General features: G+C 51.3%; 2 protein-coding genes across 2 annotated transcripts; one reads left to right on the top strand and one right to left on the bottom strand.

Moving 5' to 3' along the window:
* Positions 1–8,259: 8,259 nt before the first annotated feature.
* On the top strand, positions 8,260–8,674 carry B0H18DRAFT_846149 (uncharacterized protein; the record flags this gene model as incomplete). The annotated part of the gene is made up of 3 exons (XM_048039556.1): positions 8,260–8,385; positions 8,436–8,555; positions 8,606–8,674. Coding segments are annotated over 3 exons (315 nt in total), but the record flags the coding sequence as incomplete, so codon positions are not given.
* A 4,572-nt stretch (positions 8,675–13,246) lies between these two features.
* B0H18DRAFT_850162 (P-loop containing nucleoside triphosphate hydrolase protein) lies at positions 13,247–13,966 on the bottom strand (the record flags this gene model as incomplete). Its single annotated transcript, XM_048039601.1, has 3 exons — positions 13,247–13,485; positions 13,562–13,634; positions 13,685–13,966. Coding segments are annotated over 3 exons (594 nt in total), but the record flags the coding sequence as incomplete, so codon positions are not given.
* Positions 13,967–20,449: the final 6,483 nt, after the last annotated feature.

The following is a 20,449-nucleotide window of genomic DNA, read 5'->3' as shown; positions in this document are numbered from 1 at the left end:
TAACAAACAGTCAGCCAGAAAATGACACTGGTGATTATCTTGGGAGTATGTCTGAAGATATAGAAATCCTTGGACTTATGATCAGAGAGCATGACCATTGATAGTAGGCATTACTAGAATACCCAGGAAAGGCCCATGTGCAAGTCTTAGTATGCAGTCTGTTTTAGGGACAAGGCATTGAAAACCCTTTTTTTTTTACAAGAAATTCCATAGATATGGTCTTTGAATAGGATAGGCAGCAGGAATTCTTATCACTCCTGGGCTTTGTTATCTTTATTCTAGATCCTTTTAATGGACTTCATTTGGGGTTCACAATGCTTTCTGACCAGATTTCAGTGATCTTTTTTCCCACATTGTTATTCTTTGTGGCACCTATTGGTGTATGTTCTGACTGGACTATTACCAAGTTTGTAGTGCTCTCCTTAGACCCCTTGTGACCAGATGCTTTGAAATATATTACTGGGGTTCTATTAGCTCAGACTATGTTATCTATTGATATATTATCCCAGCTGGCAGGCAATCTATGAGTGACTAGTGTTCATCTTGGAAAGTGGTGTACTGAGTCTTCTACTATTTTGTAGGATTCTATGAAGTATTTTATGTAGCTAAAAGGCTGTGCATGAATGCACAAAAGGAGCATCCCTGTGAGCAAGTCCAAACATTTATCTCATCTACCACTTGCTTCTGTACTCTTATGCCAGTGTACCTTCAATTCATCAGTGATAAATCCTGCCCATGACTCTATCAGTCTTGATGTCACTTACTATGGTGATACATTGCTTCACATTGTACTACATGAGCCCATTACTATTGACTCAGGAGCTGAGCTCCAATCCAGTAACATACCTTAGTATGGCTTTGTACTACTGGTCAGTGTCTGGTAACTGTTCACTTATGGTGAGAGCAAACTGCACATTCTTTGGTTGTATTCCTTGTATAACACATCAATTCTTGACAGGCCTTTTTTAGAATTCCTTACTGGTATACTCTATATATTGGTTCCATCCTCCACTGTTGATTGGTTTGGACTTGGGGAAGTACTGTTAACAATCTACTGAAAGACATCCTTTGGTATCAGAATTTCTCTGATCAAGGGCTAATACTTGTACAACAGCACTGACAGCAAGTCCCAACTGAGTAGTGGTTACTGTAGTCAACCCCCCAGATTCCCCTTCCTTGAGTTCTAGTTGATCTAGAGGCTCTCCTTACTTCTTTGCAACATTCCCAAGCTATTTGCTCTATGTTACTATCAATACAAACCAGTAACACTGCGCATTAGTATTCAGATCATATTGATAAGCAACTTGGCAATTTACCAAGTAAGAAACAGATCCATAATGTCTGTTGCTCATGATTGCAAGCTATGATCCTCATATTACAACAACCTAATAAATTAGCAGGCTACTCTGAAGTGCAAAATGTGGAAGATATGTCAGTACTCTATGCATAGACAATATACTAGCAGTCTTGCCAACCATGACTTCTGATGCGGGCAGCATGAAGTTGTTCATAAATTGACATATCTCCTACAAAAGGGATCGTACTGCCAGCTATGGCCCTCTCCCCAGCAAGTTGGATTACCCATGGCTAAGTAATATCTGATCCATGTCTTAACCATAGATTAGTCATGCTTAGCTATGACTTAGGCAAGAACTTAACAGGTAAATTAGGCTAAACAAAGTGGGTAGACTTTCAATCTGATCCACTGCTAAGCCACTGCTTAGCTACTGGATTAGCTTTGAGAAGATCAACAATTGCTAATCTTGGCTTGCTTAATGGGAGATAAGAAGCTGTGTCTAAGCCACTGGATTACATAGTTTGTGCTGAGGCCATTGCATGATGCATGATGCCCAGAGGGGAGTCAGCTGCATAGGCCTCTCAAGGTACCAGACCAGAAGCAATGGATGGCCCAGAAACTATTGCCCTCAGCCATACCCCTGGCATCACTTTCCTTATCCAGGACCTCAGCTCTGCACCTGTGCTTGTTGCCCCTGCCATCAAGGCCCCTCCTGTGCTTGTTGCTCCTGTGCTCATTCCTCCTGCGCTCCTCAGGGGCCCCCCAAATGCTGTTCCCATGATTGGCAGGCCCAGGCTTGCTGTTCCTGGGCCTGCTGCTCTCCCTCCCCCAAGGACTTGATGGCAGGCTGTCAAGGCGGACCCCAACCTCCTTGGTCAACTGGCTGCTATCAACATCCACTCCTCCAACCTCTATGTTGTTGCAAGATTAACCGTGCAGAAATGTATGGAGTATAAACATCTCCTTGTTCGGGTCTTGGCATGTTTCATCACATCCTTCTCACACTGGAGGTCACTACCCATTGTAAGTCTCCATCCCTAAAGTTAATTTACTTGAAGATATTGATTGTGTCCCATCTCACTGCAGGAAGATCACCATCAGTGATCACACTTATACAGGAAATCTGCCCACAATGAGTCAGAACTCAATAGCAGTGCAAAGCTCAGCAGCGGTCTGATTGTCACTGACATCTTCATCATCAAGCTGCTCAGGGACCTCTCTCTGATCAGGGGTTGGGAACGTCATGCAGGCCAAGTCAGGGTCACCATTCATGCACAATATCTACAAAGTTGCCTCCAATGACAACTCTGCAGGTAAGTACTAACTCCAGCCTGATGTGATACAAAAATGCTCAATATTCCTCACTGGCAAGCCTGAGCTGCTAGGGAGGTGGGACAATCCCGTAGTGTCATAGATCATCACTATATATGGTGAAGTCACATTGAACTCCACTGTCAGAGTGATGCATTAAAATGTTTTGCCACTATCCATTGGCTGCAGTGCACCTCAGAGCGGATTCCAAAGGCCTAAGTCGAGCTCTGTAAAGTCTTATTATTCAAAGAAGCGAAGATACACACCTAAGTCGAGCTCTGTAAAGTCTTAGGGACTTAGAGCTCAACGAGGCGGACTGTCTACGGTGTGCGCTACGTAAGGTGACCATAACTGTACAGTAGAAACAGCCACAAAGTCGAAATCAACGAAGGAGTGAAAAATCGGATGAGTGCAGCCTGCGGGTGCAAATCCCTGAAGATGCCAACATTATGGAAAATGGTAGACTGAAGGGAATGACGTCGGAAAAAGTACAGTATGCACGGTATAGTGATGGCGTCCATGTACAATAAAGGAGAACACACCAGGACACATTCCATGACTTGGACAGGGCAATGGAGCTCAGAATAATTCGCAGAAATGCGGAATAAATTCCGAGCTCAACACTCCCCCCTGACCTGTCAAGTCCCCAGCCCAAGCATCTTCACCATCTCCAGCACCTTCGGCTTAGCCAGCGACTTTGTCAGGATATCAGCAGGCATGTCAGAAGTGCGGAGGTGTATGATCTCAATTTGACCTTTGGCGACTTCGTCCCTGAACCAGTAGAAGCGCAAGTCGAGGTGCTTCATGCGTCCGTGGCGCTTGGGATTTTTCGCAACAGAAAGCGTGGAGAGATTGTCGATTCGAAGCTTGGAGGCAAGGGAGACGTCGAAACCAAGCTCTGTGAGGAGATTGCAAAGCCAGAGAATTTCCTGGCCTGCTGAGACCGCTGCAACGAACTCTGCCTCTGTCGTAGAGAGCGCCACAATCGTCTGAAGACGACTGGACCACGAAATCGCACCTGTACCCATTTTAACGACGTATCCAGAGGTAGAGCGACCAGTGTCAGGGCAACCAGCATGGTCAGCGTCGGTGTAGGAGGCGAAAATATCGGAATCGGACAAAGGGGAATAGGTGAGCTTGTAGTCGAGGGTGCCCTTGATGTATCGGAAGAGGTGCTTGACCGCCTTCCAGTGCATCATACCAGGGTTCTTCGTAAAGCGCGCCAGGTTGCCCACAGTGCGTGCAATGTCTGGACGAGTTGCCACAGCAAGGTAGAAAAGCGAACCCACTGCCTGATCATATGGGACGTTCTGCATCTCCCTGACCTCGGACGACGTCTTGGGAGCCATGTCTGCACTGAGACGAAGGCCAGGCTCCATCGGGGTGCCCACAGGGTCGCAGTTTGCGAAGCCATAGCGCTCCAGGACGTCGAGAGCGTACTGTTGCTGCGAAATTGAAAGCGAACGCTTCGCTCTATCGCGCTCAATCTTGACTCCTAGGAGCCAGGACGTCGGCCCAAGGTCCCTGAGCTTGAAGTGCGTACGAAGGTCGTCCTTGACGCGCTGAATCACGGTTTTCGACTTCGCCGCAATGGTGATATCATCGACAAAGACAGGGATGATGATGCGCACTCCATCTCGAAGGTAGACCCAGACACTGTGCTCGCAAATCAGCCGCGAAAATCCGAGTTTTGTGAGTACCTCGTGCAGCTTCTCGTGCCAGCATCGTCCAGCCTGCTTCAGACCGTAGAGGGCCTTCAGAAGGCGTCACACCCAGCTCGGAGTTTTCTGCTCAAAGCCCTCTGGCTGCTGCATGTACACCTCCTCCTTCAGCTCGCCGTTTAGATAGGCTGAGGAGATGTCCACAGACTCAAGCTCGAGGTCCTCCAGGGCTGCAAGCGCAAGAATGGCTCGAATCGACGCCCACTTTGGCGTAGGAGCGAAGGTCTCGTTGTAGTCGAAGCCAGGACGCTGGGAGAAGCCTTTGGCGACGAGGCGGCCCTTGTACCGCTCGATTGAGCCGTCAGCATTGCACTTGACACGGAAACCCACCGGGAACCAATGGCTTTGCGTCCAGGAGGCAGCTGAACGAGCTCAAAGGTCCCATTTTCGACGAGGGACTGGATTTCGTCCTGAGCAGCCTTGAGCCACTTCTCTTGCTCGTCTGGGGGTCTCTTCATCGCATCTGCGAAGGTCCTAGGCTCGCCGAAGTGCTCCTGGTCCGCCTTGCACGCATTCTGAGCCACAGACTCGAACGCAAAATCGAGGGCTTCGTCATAAGACAAGAAATCCTCGCTTTCAGCAGAGTACACGTGCTCAACACCTGCAATCATCGCGTCAAGCGAGCAGCCAAAGGCATCCTCATGTCCATCTCCACGCAAGAAGTCGAGTTTGTCGTTGCTGGAGGTAGGAGAGGGTGGATAGACAGGCTTTGGAAGCGGAGCAGGGGCAGCAGGTGGACTCAGTGGTGCTTCAATGAGAGGATCAGGCGACGGAGGATTGCGCTGAGGCGTTTCGTCGTGTTGGCCAGGCTCGGGCGTCGAGGCAGGTTGACTCTAAAACGCTGGGGCAAGAGATTTCGCTGCTGCAAGTCGTCGTCATTCAGGCAGCCTTGAAAACGCGTAGAACGAGCTGGGAGTCGACGTGAAGGCGCAGGATAGGGCCTGTATCCGTCATACTTGTTGAGTTGTCGACGAACTGCTGGACGCTGTGGGGCCGGGTGCAGGATCATCAGAGTCGTCTCCCCCCTGATCATGCAGCTCTGGCGCATCAGGGACGTCTTCAGCGGGTTCGCCGTCGTCGTCCGCGGGTCCCGGGACGTCGACCTCGTCGAGAGGGAGGCCAAAAACATTTATGAAGGGCGAATTTCCAGGGAAACAGTGTTCGTCAAAGACAGCATGCGACAAAATGATGAATTTCTTCGCAGCAGGGTCCCAGAATCGCCAGGCCTTGGTGCCCTCAGGATAGCCGACGAAAATGCACTTTCTCGTGTGCGGCTGCATCGCCTTGCGGTCTTTCTTCCGTACCAACACATAGGCAAGACAGCCAAAAATGCGGAAGTAGGAGACATCTGGCTTGCGCCCATCGCCTTTCCAGGCAGCCCAGGGCACAGCACCTTGCAGGGACGACGTAGGCATGCGGTTCCTTGTGTGGACGAAGGTAGAGACAGCATGGCCCCAAAACGACGGAGGGAGCTTTGACTGAACAAGGAGGGCAGTCCCACCCTCAGCAATTGTCCTGTTAGCTCGCTCTGCAACACCATTCTGGTGGGGTTCATCTGGTTCAGTGTGCTGACGCTGGATGCCATGCTGAGCGCAAAAATCGACGAACTGCTTGCCCATGTACTCCCCACCCTTGTCGTCACGCGTAGCCTTCAGGACGAGGCCTAGGGCGTTTTTGGCGTATGCCTTGAACACCTGGAACGCAGAGAACGCGTCGCTTTTGCGCTTCAGGAAGGCCACAACCCAAAACCTCGAAGAGTCGCAGATAAACATCATCCAATAAATGTGCCCCTCCGGCGTAGGCGTCGGGAGAGGGTCCTTGAGGTCGGTGTGGACGAGGGCAATGCGGACGAATTTTCTGGACACAAGACAAGGGATAGAGTGCTGATGCAGCTTACCAGCTAGGCAAGGCTCACAGATGGGATCAGGCGTACACTTCGAGCGAATGGTGAGGCCAGAAACGAGCTCCTTCGAGTGCGCCATTCGGAGGTCGTCGAGATTGACGTGCGAGCAACGCTGGTGCCAAGGCACGAGGTCCAGATTGCAAGTCGTCGAAGCGGATGATGCATTCTTCATTTGAGACACAGTCTGGCCTAGCAGGTAGCCGACGTTGTGCTCGTTAACTCACGCCTCGAAGCGGAGTTCTCCCTCCTGGTAGAAGAATGTGTTCGCAGCCTGCAGCTCGACGACGTAGCCCTTCTCGCGTGTGAGGTGAAAAACGGACAATAAATTGCTGGCAAGCGCAGGGACATGAAGGACGTCGTGCAGTACAACAGCTGGCGGTAAAACTCCATCCCCCTCCGCAGGCTGAAAGACCACAGACCCTAGTCCAGCCAAATAGACGATGTGCGAGTTGGCGAGGCAAATGGGGATGGAATGGGGAGAGTAGGAGCAAAACCAGTGGCGGTGAGGTGTCATGTGTGCAGAAGCATCTGTGTCGGTGTTCCAGTTAGCTGCTGCAGGCGTAGAAAGCCAGGAGGCGCGATCCGAGGTAGATAGGAGGGCAGAGGCGCAACCAGCACTCACAGTGGCCACTCCAGCGGACTCCTGGGACGCATCCTGCATATCCTGGACGGTTTTCAATGCTTCCTTTGCCTCCCTCGTCTTGTCCTTGCCCTTTCCAGAGCGAACCTGCGTGCACTGCGACACCTTCTCCTTCGCTTTGACACTAGCATCGCGTTTGGAGAAGCACTGCTCCTCGGAGTGGCCTGAGCGACTGCAGAAAGCGCAGATGATGGCAGCAGCAACCTGGGAGAGGACAGGGATCGTCGATAACGCACCAGGCTGATTTTCGAGGGTGACAAATGTGTCCTGGAGCTTCTCAAGCGTGAGGGCGTCGTCCAGCAAGAGGGTCTGGCGAAGAGAAGCGAATTCGGTGGGCAGGGCGCGGATTAAAGCCATAAGGACGAGCTCATTGTTGAGTTTCGCGATGTTGAAGTCCTGGGGACAAAGGGCTTTCATATCGGACTTGAGCTGCAAAGCTCGCGTCGAAAGCATTGACAGGGACTCGTCCTCGGCCCTTGAGAGGCTCAGGAGCGCGTTGTAGGTGTTAAAACGCGTACCAGGTCGTTTCTGCATGTGCACAGACTCCAGCTTCAACCACATCGTCTCAGGATCGTCTCTAATTGCCTCCAGATGTGTCTGCTGCTCCCTCTCCACACACCCCCCGATCTCCCCAGCTGCCAGGTCCCTCCTGTTCTCGAAATTGCGCATATCTCGGTGTTCTGAGGCGTCCAGGGGCTGGGTAAAGGCCTGGCTGGTCTCTGAGCCCTTCACAATGCGAAGAGCTGCAAGAGTGCGAAGTCTGGCCTCCATGTCAAGCCTCCATTGCTGGTAGTTGTGATTGGTGAGATTGGGAAGGAAGCAGGGGACGGCGCCATGATGACGACTCGAAGGGCGACGTGCGGATGGATGGATCGAGCGAAAAACAGGGTAAAACTGCGCAGAGACGAGCAAGATATTGACCAAAGATCGAATAGGGGCGAAGACAGGGGCTTCAAAGTGCAGGAAGGCTGAAAGAGCGAAGGGGGACACATTGGGAGGGCCACAGAGCGTTTGGACAGGCAGATATGGACGTCTGGAGGCCTTCAGAGCACGGGGCTCATAACCTGTTGGCTGCAGTGCGCCTCAGAGCGATTTCAAAGGCCTAAGTCGAGCTCTGTAAAGTCTTAGGCCCTGTACGGCAACAGAATCGGACTGGGACTGACCCAGCCTGACCGTCCCTGAGCATAACACCGAGGTGGCTGACCAGTGTGACACTCTGTGACTAGAGTGACTCAGCCACTTCCCAATGCGGACGAACATTGCGGCTTGTCAGCACACTGCCTCTGTGACGACCTCCCCTCACTCGTACACTATGGCTAAGACCAAGGATGCACAGTGGCGCGATCAAGATACCCACGCGCTCATCATCTATCTCATTGAGCACAAGGCTGAGGCGGGAGATGGCGGAAATTTCCCAGCCTCCGTCTTCAGTGGTGCTGTTGAGACCGTTCAAAAGGCAACGACAGCTAGGACCAAGAAGACCACTGGGTCCTGCCAGACCAAGTGGAAACGTGTGAGTTCGTGTCACTGCATGAGGAATGCAGTAACACTAATCCCTTCTAGCTTCATGAGACATTCAAGGTGGTCGACAAGTTGATGAGTCAATTGGGCTTCCACTGGGACACGAAGTCGGGCACAACTATCAACGAACGGTCCGAGCCTACGTGGCAGGCATACATAAAGGTACTCCCACAACTTATCTGCCTAGTTGTTAGGCTGACAATGTGTTCAAGAAAAACCCTGCGGCTGCAGCATTCCGCAACAAGGGTTGGGATTACTACGACCTTGTGGTGCAAATTATGCCATCAACAGGGAAGGGCACCCACGCCTTCCACCCATCCACCCAGGCCACAGGCCCCGCATCAGATACAGATCCTCAGATGGGCGAGGACTCAGAGCCGGCAGCTTCTGCGAGTGCATCGTGTTCCGAGTCAAGGTCCAGATCACTGAGCCCAGTGCGTGGGGACAAAGCAGGTAATGATGCAGGTATGGGTGCTCCTGTTGAACCTGTTACGCTGCCTCGTGCTGTTCCTGCAAAGTGCCCGGGTTCTGCTGCGGCTTCCAAACCAAAGCGTGCCCATGCATTGGGTTCCGTGCTGTCGGCTTTGGCAGGCTTAGGTGTCCAATTGACCAGCTTCAACGACATTCAACAACATTTTTTGTGACGGAGTATTGGCTCTCACTCCTGGCAATGGTATCCCGCCTACGCCTGCTCGTAGGGGTAGGGCGATCAAGTGTGTGCAGAAGGAGCTGAACCTCGACAAGGATCAGAAGGTCAGGATGGTGGATATCTTTGAGAAGGATAGCAACACTGCAGATACATACTTAGAGCTTGACTTGGATGAAGTGCGGGAGGCATGGTTGGAGAGGAAGCTTAACGTAGACCGTGGCCTATTCTAGCTCCACATACAGATTATCATGTGCCTCTAGGTTGTCCTGCTCCTGTAACAACCATTGGTAGTCTTGCCACATCTCCTCCGCAATCACATCTCGCACAGCATCTACTTCTCCTCGCTCACAATGTGTGGGCAGAGCGGCCCTGAGCTCACCAAACCACTGCCCCTCCAGGATATTGTCAAACTCTGCAATCTCGTCTGGATTGTGCTCCCAGATGAAGTTGTGAACCGCTGCCAATGCTGGTGGGATGCGTGCTTGAATGTCCATGTCATACCCGGGTGCAATGACAAGGATCTTGAAGCAGCGTTTGAGAACCCCGAAAATCCTCTCGATGACATTGCGGCGGCAAGCATGCCGCAAATTGAAGAGCTCCTCTTTGTTTGCGGGCCTGGAAACCAATGTGAGCAAAGACAAGAAATTACAACTTTGCAACTTGCCTGAGATCTGCCCTTCTCCATTCCGCCAGATGATACCGAGCACCACGATATGGAACAAGCAGATCCGCACATGATGGCAAGCCTTCATCTGCAACATAATACTTGCTGGGGAGCTTGCGTAGACTGCCATTTCGTGCCTCATGGAACAATCCCGTGTCAGTGATTGAACCCTCCCACACGCTGAGCATATACAAGAAGCAGAAGTCGAAAGAGCAACATGCAAGGACATTTTGAATGATCCCGCCCTTCCAGTTATGTGCGTTGTGACGATCCTGCGCTGAAACTGTGGCGTGGATCTGAATCCCATCCATCGCACCAACAGCATTTCGGAACCAGGGAAAGAAACGAGGGTCATTGCGAATGCGGGTGGGAACAGGGTTGTTAGCTGAAGGAAGACGGACCCATTTATTGTATGTAGAACGCAGGTGAGGAGAAGAACATGAGCATTCACCGGAAGTATCTGCACTAATAATCAGCACATCTCTAGATTATGTGTGGCAAACTCACAGAGATACAAACTCACAGAGATAGGGTCTCATTTGACCGCTGGAACTGCTCCCCGATATGCCAAATAGACAAGCCTGTGAAGCATCACATATCGTGAATTGGTGAACCCATTGGCCTTCAACTCGTCTATGAGTGCGTAGAAGACATGGTGATGAACACCTAGTTTGGAGTAGATACACTGAGTGTGACTGAGAAGCAGCTCAAGAACCCATGCCTCTCCCGTGAGAATGGAAGTGTGCCATGGTTCTCGATGGAGATAGGGTTCGACAGCAGTGATGATGGCAATGAGGATGGTTTGAATGAAAACGGCAGCGCGGAGTATGAGTACGGAGTACAAGTACGAGGCGGCGGCGGCGTAGATCGTCATCCACAGGAGGCGGCATGGTGCTTCAAGCCTGTTGTGGCAAACGTACACCGCAGAGCGCAGTGTACGGTGTCATTAACAGTGCACGCGGGCATGACATCCGCATATGGGCGGCGTGTGTTTGTCTTTGTTTACAAGACCCGCTCGCTCAGAGTCAGGCTGGGTCAGTCCCAGTCTGACTCTGTTGCCGAACGGGGCCTTAGGGACTTAGAGCTCAACGAGGCGGACTGTCTACGGTGTGCGTTATGTAAGGTGACCATAACTGTACAGTAGAAACAGCCACAAAGTCGAAATCAACGAAGGAGTGAAAAATCGGATGAGTGCAGCCTGCGGGTGCAAATCCCTGAAGATGCCAACATTATGGAAAATGGTAGACTGAAGGGAATGACGTCGGAAAAAGTACAGTATGCACGGTATAGTGATGGCGTCCATGTACAATAAAGGAGAACACACCAGGACACATTCCATGACTTGGACAGGGCAATGGAGCTCAGAATAATTCGCAGAAATGCGGAATAAATTCCGAGCTCAACATCGGCAGCATGCTCTGACAAAGTACTGCGGTGCGCCCATCAGCCCGCGTGCAATTCTCAGAGATGATCATGTCAAAATGTTAACATGGTCAAAACTTGAGGGAGATACAGTCGGTGCACGATATCGAGTTGAAGATCACTGAGCCGCCCTGGATTCTAGCAAAGACCTGCAGCAAGGAAGTCTTGCAGATTCTGCGCAGGATTGACAATGACAAGCGTCAGCGGCACCTCACAAATGTGCAGAAGAGCCATAGACATGTGCCTGAGCCTGAGCAGATGAACAAGGAGTCGGAGTTGGAGACCAATGTACCAGGGTCACTGCAGGTCATCATGTCTCCCAACTCTTGACCCAGACCTCGACCACAACAACTGGGGCAGGGATCTAGAGTGACCGTACAGGTGAGTTGTGACTTTCTTGCTCCCTTGAAAAAATCAGTAATGTGATCACATCGTTGCTCACAATCATGCAGGCCACAGATAGCAGTGTTCCATCCGATGACAGTTACTTCCAGTGGCCTTGACCGCTGCCAATGTTCTGGAGAACGATATCACATTCTGATGGCACTCCGAGTCGCAGTACCCCTGGGCTGTCACATGCAGGCAAGTCTGAAGCTCAGATGGTACATCGTAGACTCCATGTCATGTCATGTAGTAGAGCTAGACCCAACCTGTCCTCTTGAACACAGTCTATACGTACTGGGTGTGGCTCCGAGTCAGACTCACCGCATCTCACTGCTGCGGGCTCAATGTTGCCCTCGTTGTCAGCACTACTACCCAACATATACTTGCACCCTGCTGGTGCGCCATCTGAACTGCTGCCACTTCAACAGTCGTACAGTATGCAGGACAGGATCACTGGTGATTCCACGCTGCCCATGTCTAAGGTGGTAGCCCTGACTGCCCGGCATCATAAGTGATCTATCTTCACTGCTTGCTCAGGCCATCTGTTCACAGATCCTTGTCCCCAATGATATTACATAGCATGTACCTAGTCCTCCCCAGAATCCATCCCAATCATGGTATCCGAATCATCATGCTCTGCATCTGGAGATGTGGATAATCCATGTCCGACTCATATGACAGCTCTGTAAAGTCCTGGTGTTTCGATCTAGTAAATGTGTGATTATCTATCCAACCGCTCATTGGCTTGCCCAGTGTCAATACTCCGTTGGCGTAAACATTTGGTGCATGGCCAGCTGTGTTTGCAATCCTACAGGCTGGCTTAATGACGTAGAGGTCTTCATTTGTGTATGAGCGCAGCAGCTTCTTCATGTTGAGCTCGGAATTTATTCCGCATTTCTGCGAATTATTCTGAGCTCCATTGCCCTGTCCAAGTCATGGAATGTGTCCTGGTTTGTTCTCCTTTATTGTACATGGACGCCATCACTATACCGTGCATACTGTACTTTTTCCGACGTCATTCCCTTCAGTCTACCATTTTCCATAATGTTGGCATCTTCAGGGATTTGAACCCGCAGGCTGCACTCATCCGATTTTTCACTCCTTTGTTGATTTCGACTTTGTGGCTGTTTCTACGTACAGTTATGGTCACCTTATGTAATGCACACCGTGGACAGTCCGCCTCGTCGAGCTCTAAGCCCCTCAGACTTTACAGAGCTCGACTTAGGCCTTTGTAATCCGCTCTGAGGCGCACTGCAGCCAACAGCAAGATGCTGCGAGACCGAACTGGATCACAGGCTGGATGTCCAGTATGTCTGCACCCTTTGTAACGTCAGACCCAGATACAAGAGCATCTAGAATTGGTCTCACCATTCCAGTAGCCTCTGTCGAGACAAGAATACAGATCTTGCTTGATATAAACTCCTCCATGACATGCTGACGCACTTTCTGCCTACGATTGGCATGCAGGAACCCTATTGCACTGTGGAACTGCTCTCTGAATCACTCATGAAGGTGGTGCCAGACACACTGGGTCATCTGGCGAGTATTCACAAACATGAGAGTCTTTGGTATGTCAGAGGGTGCAGCGTCAGTTGGTACTTCAATGATAGAGTCGAGGGCACTGTAGTCCTCGGAATTCTTCATTCTGACAATTCTTTGCTGGACATTAGGTCGATCGTTCCCAAGATTAAGGTGGAAGGATTTCTCCGGGTCAATCTCCATGCTTCTCTCTGCCTCCTCGAGTGCATCTGGTGCCATCATTGCCGAGAAACAGCCAACAGGTGTCCCTTGCGGTAAGTGTGCACGGACTTGGCTCATTTTGCTGTATGACGGGCGAAAATCACCGCCCCACTGCGAGATACAGTGAGCCTCATCAACGATGAGTGCGCTGATTCCCTTCGATAGGCCTCGCTCGGTAAGAACATTGTTGCACTCCGCATGTTTCATATACATTTTGGGTGACGTGAAGATTGCTCAATACTTGTTTGTGCATATATTCTATGTACATGTGAGCTGAATTATTATCTCAATAATACACGGCACTTATACAAGCCATTGCAGAGTCCCATGTGTCGCCATTCACGGCAACCGCAGGCAGGTTCATCTTACGGAACTGACGTGCCTGGCACATTGGTGAGTGCTTATTGCTATGGTGCGCATCGAGTCACTCACCTGATCTCTCTGCAGATTCTTTAATGGTGACATGACAGCCACCATCTTCTTCATGTTCTTGGGCAAGAACATGGGCAACATGAACGGGATTGTCTTCCCTCTTCCTGTGCCAGCAATGGCAGTACAGTTGAGCCCGAGAAGAAGAGCCTCAGCAATGTCAAGCTGCCACTTATAAGGCCTATTTCCCCTGCTATTCAGGAAGAACTCATCACTCATAATTTGTTGAGCGCGCTCTGAGTTGTAGCCATATGTTCGTGTTACCAAGTCCCGAGCAGCTGCCAAGTTGTCGTAAGATCATTGGTATCTTTTGTCATGAGCCCTGAGTCTTTGAAGACGAAGATCATCTGGGAGCATGGCTACTTTTTACAGTAAGTTATTGCTGATTGAGAGCACAGTGATTTCTCACGACACACTGCAACACGACACGACGAGCGGACGAGCGCAAATCGAGACGGTAATCTGAGTATCTAAGATAGTCTACACGTGCCAGGTACCACGAAGTTGATGTGACCATTACGGGGCGGGCACTTCAAGGGCGCCTAATGGAGGGGGGTGTGCTGCTTGAAGTACCCCAGATCTGTTTTCAGTGCGGTGGTGGGGTGTGACTGCCCAAACTGGATGGGTACAAGACAAGCACGGTTGCACCTCCGAACGGCATCTGGGCACTTAATGGGCGCTTAGTAAGCGATGTAAGTGCGGACTGTGACTGTGCTTAAGAGAGCTTGTATAGGCTCAGAAAAAAGCGGACAATTCAGCCAATATTTAAAATGATCCAGGCAATGTGAATGAAGCTGTATATTGCATGGGTTTGACATCAGATCAGATAGCATTCTCAATAACCTGGTAATATGGTTGCTGTGGCCCCAGTGAGCTTATATAAGCCTGCTAGTACTTCACTCTTGGAACTGCTCATGTTCTGGACAACCCTACTTGCTGGGGAGAGGGCCATAGCTGACAGTACAATCCCTTTTGTTGGATGCATGTCAGTTTGAGTAACTTATTGCATGTTCATATGAGACTCTCTGTTGAGAACACAGACCTTATGAATCTGTTTCTTACTTGGTGAATTGCCAAGTTAATTACCAATATTACCAGAATACTAATGAATAGTATTACTAGTTTGTGTTGATATCAACAAAGAGATAATATCTTGGAAATGTTGCAAAGAAGTATGCCTCTAGATCACTAGAACTCAAAGAAGGGGAATCTGGGAGGTCTACAGTAACAACTACTCAGCTGGGACTTGCTGTTGTACAAGTATAAGCCCTTGATCAGAGAGAAGCTTTTGATACAGAAGGATGTCTTTCAATAGATTGTTAACAGTACTTCCACAAGTACAAACCAATCAACAGTAGACAGAGAAGTATACCAGTAAGAAATTCTGAAAAAAGTCCCTTCCAGAATTGTCATGTTATACAAGGAATACAACCAAAGACTGTCCAGTTTGCTGTCACCATTTGTACACTGAAGTGAACAGTTACCAGGCACTGACCAGTAGTGCAAAGCCATACTAAGGTATGTTACTGGATTGGAGCTCAGCCAATAGCAATGGGCTAATGTATGATGTGAATCAATGTACCACCATGGTGAGTGCCATCAAGACTGATAGAGTCATGGGTGGCAGGATTGATCACTGATGAATTGAAGGTACATAAGAGTACAGAAACAAGTGGTAGATGAGATAAATGTTTGGACTTGCTCTTAGGGATGCTCGTTTTGAGCATTTCCCAAGTGTGCTCCCTCTTAGCTACATAAAATACTTCATAGAATCCAAATAGTGGAAGACTCAGTACACCACTTTCCCAGGCCATCCAAGATGCACAATAAGGCGAAAAAAGGTAGGAAAAAAGCAAGGCAAGGGTATGTGTGTTAATGATTGCCACTGATCATCAAGCATGTGCTCTGTGAAACATGAGGGACCACATGGATGATAACCTGAAACACTAGCCTCTCCTGGGTATTCTAGTAATGCCTAGTATCAATGGTCATGCACTCTGGTCATAAGTCAAGGGATTTCTATATCTCTAGACACACTCCCAAGGTAATTAATTACCAGTGTCATTTTATGGCTGACTGTGTGTGCACATACAATGGTACTATATTTGGATTACACACTATATTTTTCATGTTGACATTCCTTGGGCATGGCAGATACCACCCAGGATCAACTGCCAAATGGTGTACTGGTAGGCACAGTGCCACAAATTTCCAATGCTGTTCAAATATCACACATGTTCACACCTGGGTCTAAAGTGTTATATTTCCACTTTCCATATAACATGAAAGGACCCAACATGAGTAGCTGATATTTCATCATCACATGTAAAAGGAAACAGCTGCAGCAAATGAGAGTACTCCTGAAGTCATATTATGTTGGCTGCAGTGCGCCTCAGAGCGAATTCCAAAGGCCTAAGTCGAGCTCTGTAAAGTCTTTTATTCAAGAAAGCGAAGATACACACCTAAGTCGAGCTCTGTAAAGTCTTAGGGACTTAGAGCTCGACGAGGCGGACTGTCTACGGTGTGCGTTACGTAAGGTGACCATAACTGTACAGTAGAAACAGCCACAAAGTCGAAATCAACGAAGCAGTGAAAAAACCGGATGAGTGCAGGGGTTCAAATCCCTGAAGATGCAAACATTATGGAAAATGGTAGACTGAAGGGAATGACGTCGGAAAAAGTACAGTATGCACGGTATAGTGATGGCGTCCATGTAGAATAAAGGAGAACACACCAGGACGCATTCCACGACTTGGACAGGGCAATGGAGCTCAGAATAATTCGCAGAAATGCGGAATAAATTCCGAGCTCAACACTCCCCCCTGACCTGTCAAGTCCCCAGCCCAAGCATCTTCACCATCTCCAGCACCTTCGGCTTAGCCAGCGACTTTGTCAGGATGTCAGCAGGCATGTCAGAAGTGCGGAGGTGTATGATCTCAATTCGACCTTTGGCGACTTCGTCCCTGAGCCAGTAGAAGCGCAAGTCGAGGTGCTTCATGCGTCCGTGGTGCTCGGGATTTTTCGCAACAGAAAGCGCAGAGAGATTGTCGATTCGAAGCTTGGAGGCAAGGGAGACGTCGAAACCAAGCTCTGTGAGGAGATTGCGAAGCCAGAGGATTTCCTGGCCTGCTGAGACCGCTGCAACAACTCTGCCTCCGTCGTAGAGAGCGCCACAATCGTCTGAAGACGACTGGACCACGAAATCGCACCTGTACCCATTTTAACGACGTATCCAGAGGTGAGCGACCAGTGTCAGGGCAGCCAGCATGGTCAGCATCGGTGTAGGAGGCGAAAATCTCGGAATCGGACGAAGGGGAATAGGTGAGCTTGTAGTCGAGGGTGCCCTTGATGTATCGGAAGAGGTGCTTGACCGCTTCCAGTGGTCATGCCAGGGTTCTTCGTAAAACGCGCCAGGTTGCCCACAGTGCGTGCGATGTCTGGACGAGTTGCCACAGCAAGGTAGAAAAGCGAACCCACTGCCTGTCATATGGGATGTTCTGCATCTCCCTGACTCGGACGACGTCTTGGAGCCATGTCTGCGCTGAGACGAAGGCCAGGCTCCATCGGGGTGCCCACAGGGTCGCAGTTTGCGAAGCCATAGCGCTCCAGGACGTCGAGAGCGTACTGCTGCTGCGAAATCGAAAGTGAACGCTTCGCTCTATCGCGCTCAATCTTGACTCCTAGGAGCCAGGACGTCGGCCCAAGGTCCCTGAGCTTGAAGTGCGTACAAAGGTCGTCCTTGACGCGCTGAATCGCGGTTTTCGACTTCGCTGCAATGGTGATATCGTCGACAAAGACAGGGATGATGATGCGCACTCCATCTCGAAGGTAGACCCAGACACTGTGCTCACAGATCAGCCGCGAAAATCCGAGTTTGGTGAGTACCTCGTGCAGCTTCTCGTGCCAGCATCGTCCAGCCTGCTTCAGGCCGTAGAGGGCCTTCAGAAGACGCCATACCCAGCTCGGAGTTTTCTGCTCAAAGCCCTCTGGCTGCTGCATGTACACCTCCTCCTTCAGCTCGCCATTTAGATAGGCTGAGGAGATGTCCACAGACTCGAGCTCGAGGTCCTCCAGGGCTGCAAGCGCAAGAATGGCTCGAATCGACGCCCACTTTGGCGTAGGAGCGAAGGTCTCGTTGTAGTCGAAGCCAGGACGCTGGGAGAAGCCTTTGGCGACGAGGCGGCCCTTGTACCGCTCGATTGAGCCATCAGCATTGCGCTTGACACGGAAAACCCACCGGGAACCAATGGCTTTGCGTCCAGGAGGCAGCTGAACGAGCTCAAAGGTCCCATTTTCGACGAGGGACTGGATCTCGTCCTGAGCAGCCTTGAGCCACTTCTCTCGCTCGTCTGGGGGTCGCTTCATCGCGTCTGCAAAGGTCCTAGGCTCGCCAAAGTGCTCCTGGTCCGCCTTGAACGCATTCTGGGCCACAGACTCGAACGCAAAATCGAGGGCTTCGTCATAGGACAAGAAATCCTCGCTTTCAGCGGAGTACACGTGCTCAACGCCTGCAATCATCGCGTCGAGCGAGCAGCCAAGGCGTCCTCATGTCCATCTCCACGCAAGAAGTCGAGTTCGTCGTCGCTGGAGGTAGGAGAGGGTGGATAAACAGGCTCAGGAAGCGGAGCAGGTGCAGCAGGTGGACTCAGTGGCGCTTCAATGAGGGGATCAGGCGACGGAGAATTGCGCTGAGGCGTTTCGTCGCGTTGGCCAGGCTCGGGCGTCGAGGCAGGGGACTGAGAGTCGACTCTAAAACGCTGGGGCAAGAGATTTCGCCGCTGCAAGTCGTCGTCATTCAGGGAGCCTTGAAAACGCGTAGAACGAGCTGGGAGTCGACGTGAAGGCGCAGGATATGGCCTGTATCCGTCATAGTTGTCGAGTTGACGACGAACTGCCGGACGCTGTGGGGCCGGCGGAGGCGCAGGAGGTGCAGGAGGGCTGGGCGAACGTGCCGGACGGTCAGGGGAATTTTCGCGGACGTCCTGGGGCGCAGGGAGCGGATTTTGCGGTGGAGGTGCAGGAGGTGCAGGATCATCAGAGTCGTCTCCCCCCTGATCATGCAGCTCTGGCGCATCAGGGACGTCTTCAGCGGGTTCACCGTCGTCGTCCGCGTGTCCTGGGACGTCGACCTCGTCGAGAGGGAGGCCGAAAACATTTATGAAGGGCGAATTTCCAGGGAAACAGTGTTCGTCAAAGACAGCATGTGACGAAATGATGAATTTCTTCGCAGCAGGGTCCCAGAATCGCCAGGCCTTGGTGCCCTCAGGATAGCCGACGAAAATGCACTTTCTCGTGTGCGGCTGCATCGCCTTGCGGTCCCTCTTCCGTACCAACACATAGGCAAGACAGCCAAAAATGCGGAAGTAGGAGACATCTGGCTTGCGCCCATCGCCTTTCCAGGCAGCCCAGGGCACAGCACCTCGCAGGGACGACGTAGGCATGCGGTTCCTCGTGTGGACGAAGGTAGAGACAGCATGGCCCCAAAACGACGGAGGGAGCTTCGACTGAGCAAGGAGGGCAGTCCCACCCTCAGCAATCGTCCTATTAGCTCGCTCTGCAACGCCATTCTGGTGGGGTTCGTCTGGTTCAGTGTGCTGACGCTGGATGCCATGCTGAGCGCAAAAATCGACGAACTGCTTGCCCATGTACTCCCCACCCTTGTCGTCACGCGTAGCCTTCAGGACGAGGCCTAGGGCGTTTTCGGCGTACGCCTTGAACGCCTGGAACGCAGAGAATGGTCGCTTTTGCGCTTCAGGAAGGCCACAACCCAAACCTCGAAGAGTCGCAGATAAACGTCATCCAATAAATGTGCCCTTCCGGCGTAGGCGTCGGGAGAGGGCCCTTAAGGTCGGTGTGGACGAGGGCGATGCGGACGAATTTTCTGGACGCAAAACGAGGGATAGAGTGTCGATGCAGCTTACCAGCTAGGCAAGGCTCGCAGATGGGATCAGGCGTACGCTTCGAGCGGATGGTGAGGCCGGAAACAAGCTCCTTCGAGTGCGCCATTCGGAGGTCGTCGAGGTTGACGTGCGAGCAACGCTGGTGCCAAAGCGCGAGGTCCAGATCGCAAGTCGTCGAAGCGGACGACGCATTCTTCGTTTGAGACACAGTCTGGCCTAGCAGGTAGCCTATGTTGTGCTCGTTAACTCGCGCCTCGAAGCGGAGTTCTCCGTCCTGGTAGAAAAACGCGTTCGCAGCCTGCAGCTCGACGACGTAGCCCTTCTCGCGTGTGAGGTGAAAAACGGACAATAAATTGCTGGCAAGCGCAGGGACATGAAGGACGTCGTGCAGTACAACAGCTGGCGGTAAAACTCCGTCCCTCTCCGCAGGTTGAAAGACCACAGACCCTAGTCCAGCCGAATAGACGACGTGCGAGTTGGCGAGGCGAATGGGGATGGAATGGGGAGAGTAGGAGCGAAACCAATGGCGGTGAGGCGTCATGTGTGCAGAAGCACCTGTGTCGGTGTTCCAGTTAGCTGCTGCAGGCGTAGAAAGCCAGGAGGCCGATCCGAGGTGGATAGGAGGGCAGAGGCGCAACCAGCACTCACAGTGGCCGCTCCAGCGGACTCCTGGGACGCATCCTGCGCATCCTGGACGGTTTTGACGCCTCCTTCGCCTCCCTCGTCTTGTCCTTGCCCTTTCCAGAGCGAAACTGCGTGCGCTGCGACGCCTTCTCCTTCGCTTTGACACTAGCATCGGTTTGGAGAAGCACTGCTCCTCGGAGTGGCCAGAGCGACCGCAGAAAGCGCAGATGATGGCGGCAGCGAC

This window comes from Fomitopsis serialis, assembly GCF_022376445.1.
Source record: "Fomitopsis serialis strain Sig1Antser10 chromosome Unknown B0H18scaffold_134, whole genome shotgun sequence".
In the NCBI taxonomy this organism is placed as follows: Eukaryota; Fungi; Basidiomycota; class Agaricomycetes; order Polyporales; family Fomitopsidaceae; genus Fomitopsis; species Fomitopsis serialis.
Note: the sequence above shows the minus strand (reverse complement) of the source record. Positions and strands in the feature narration are given on the sequence as shown.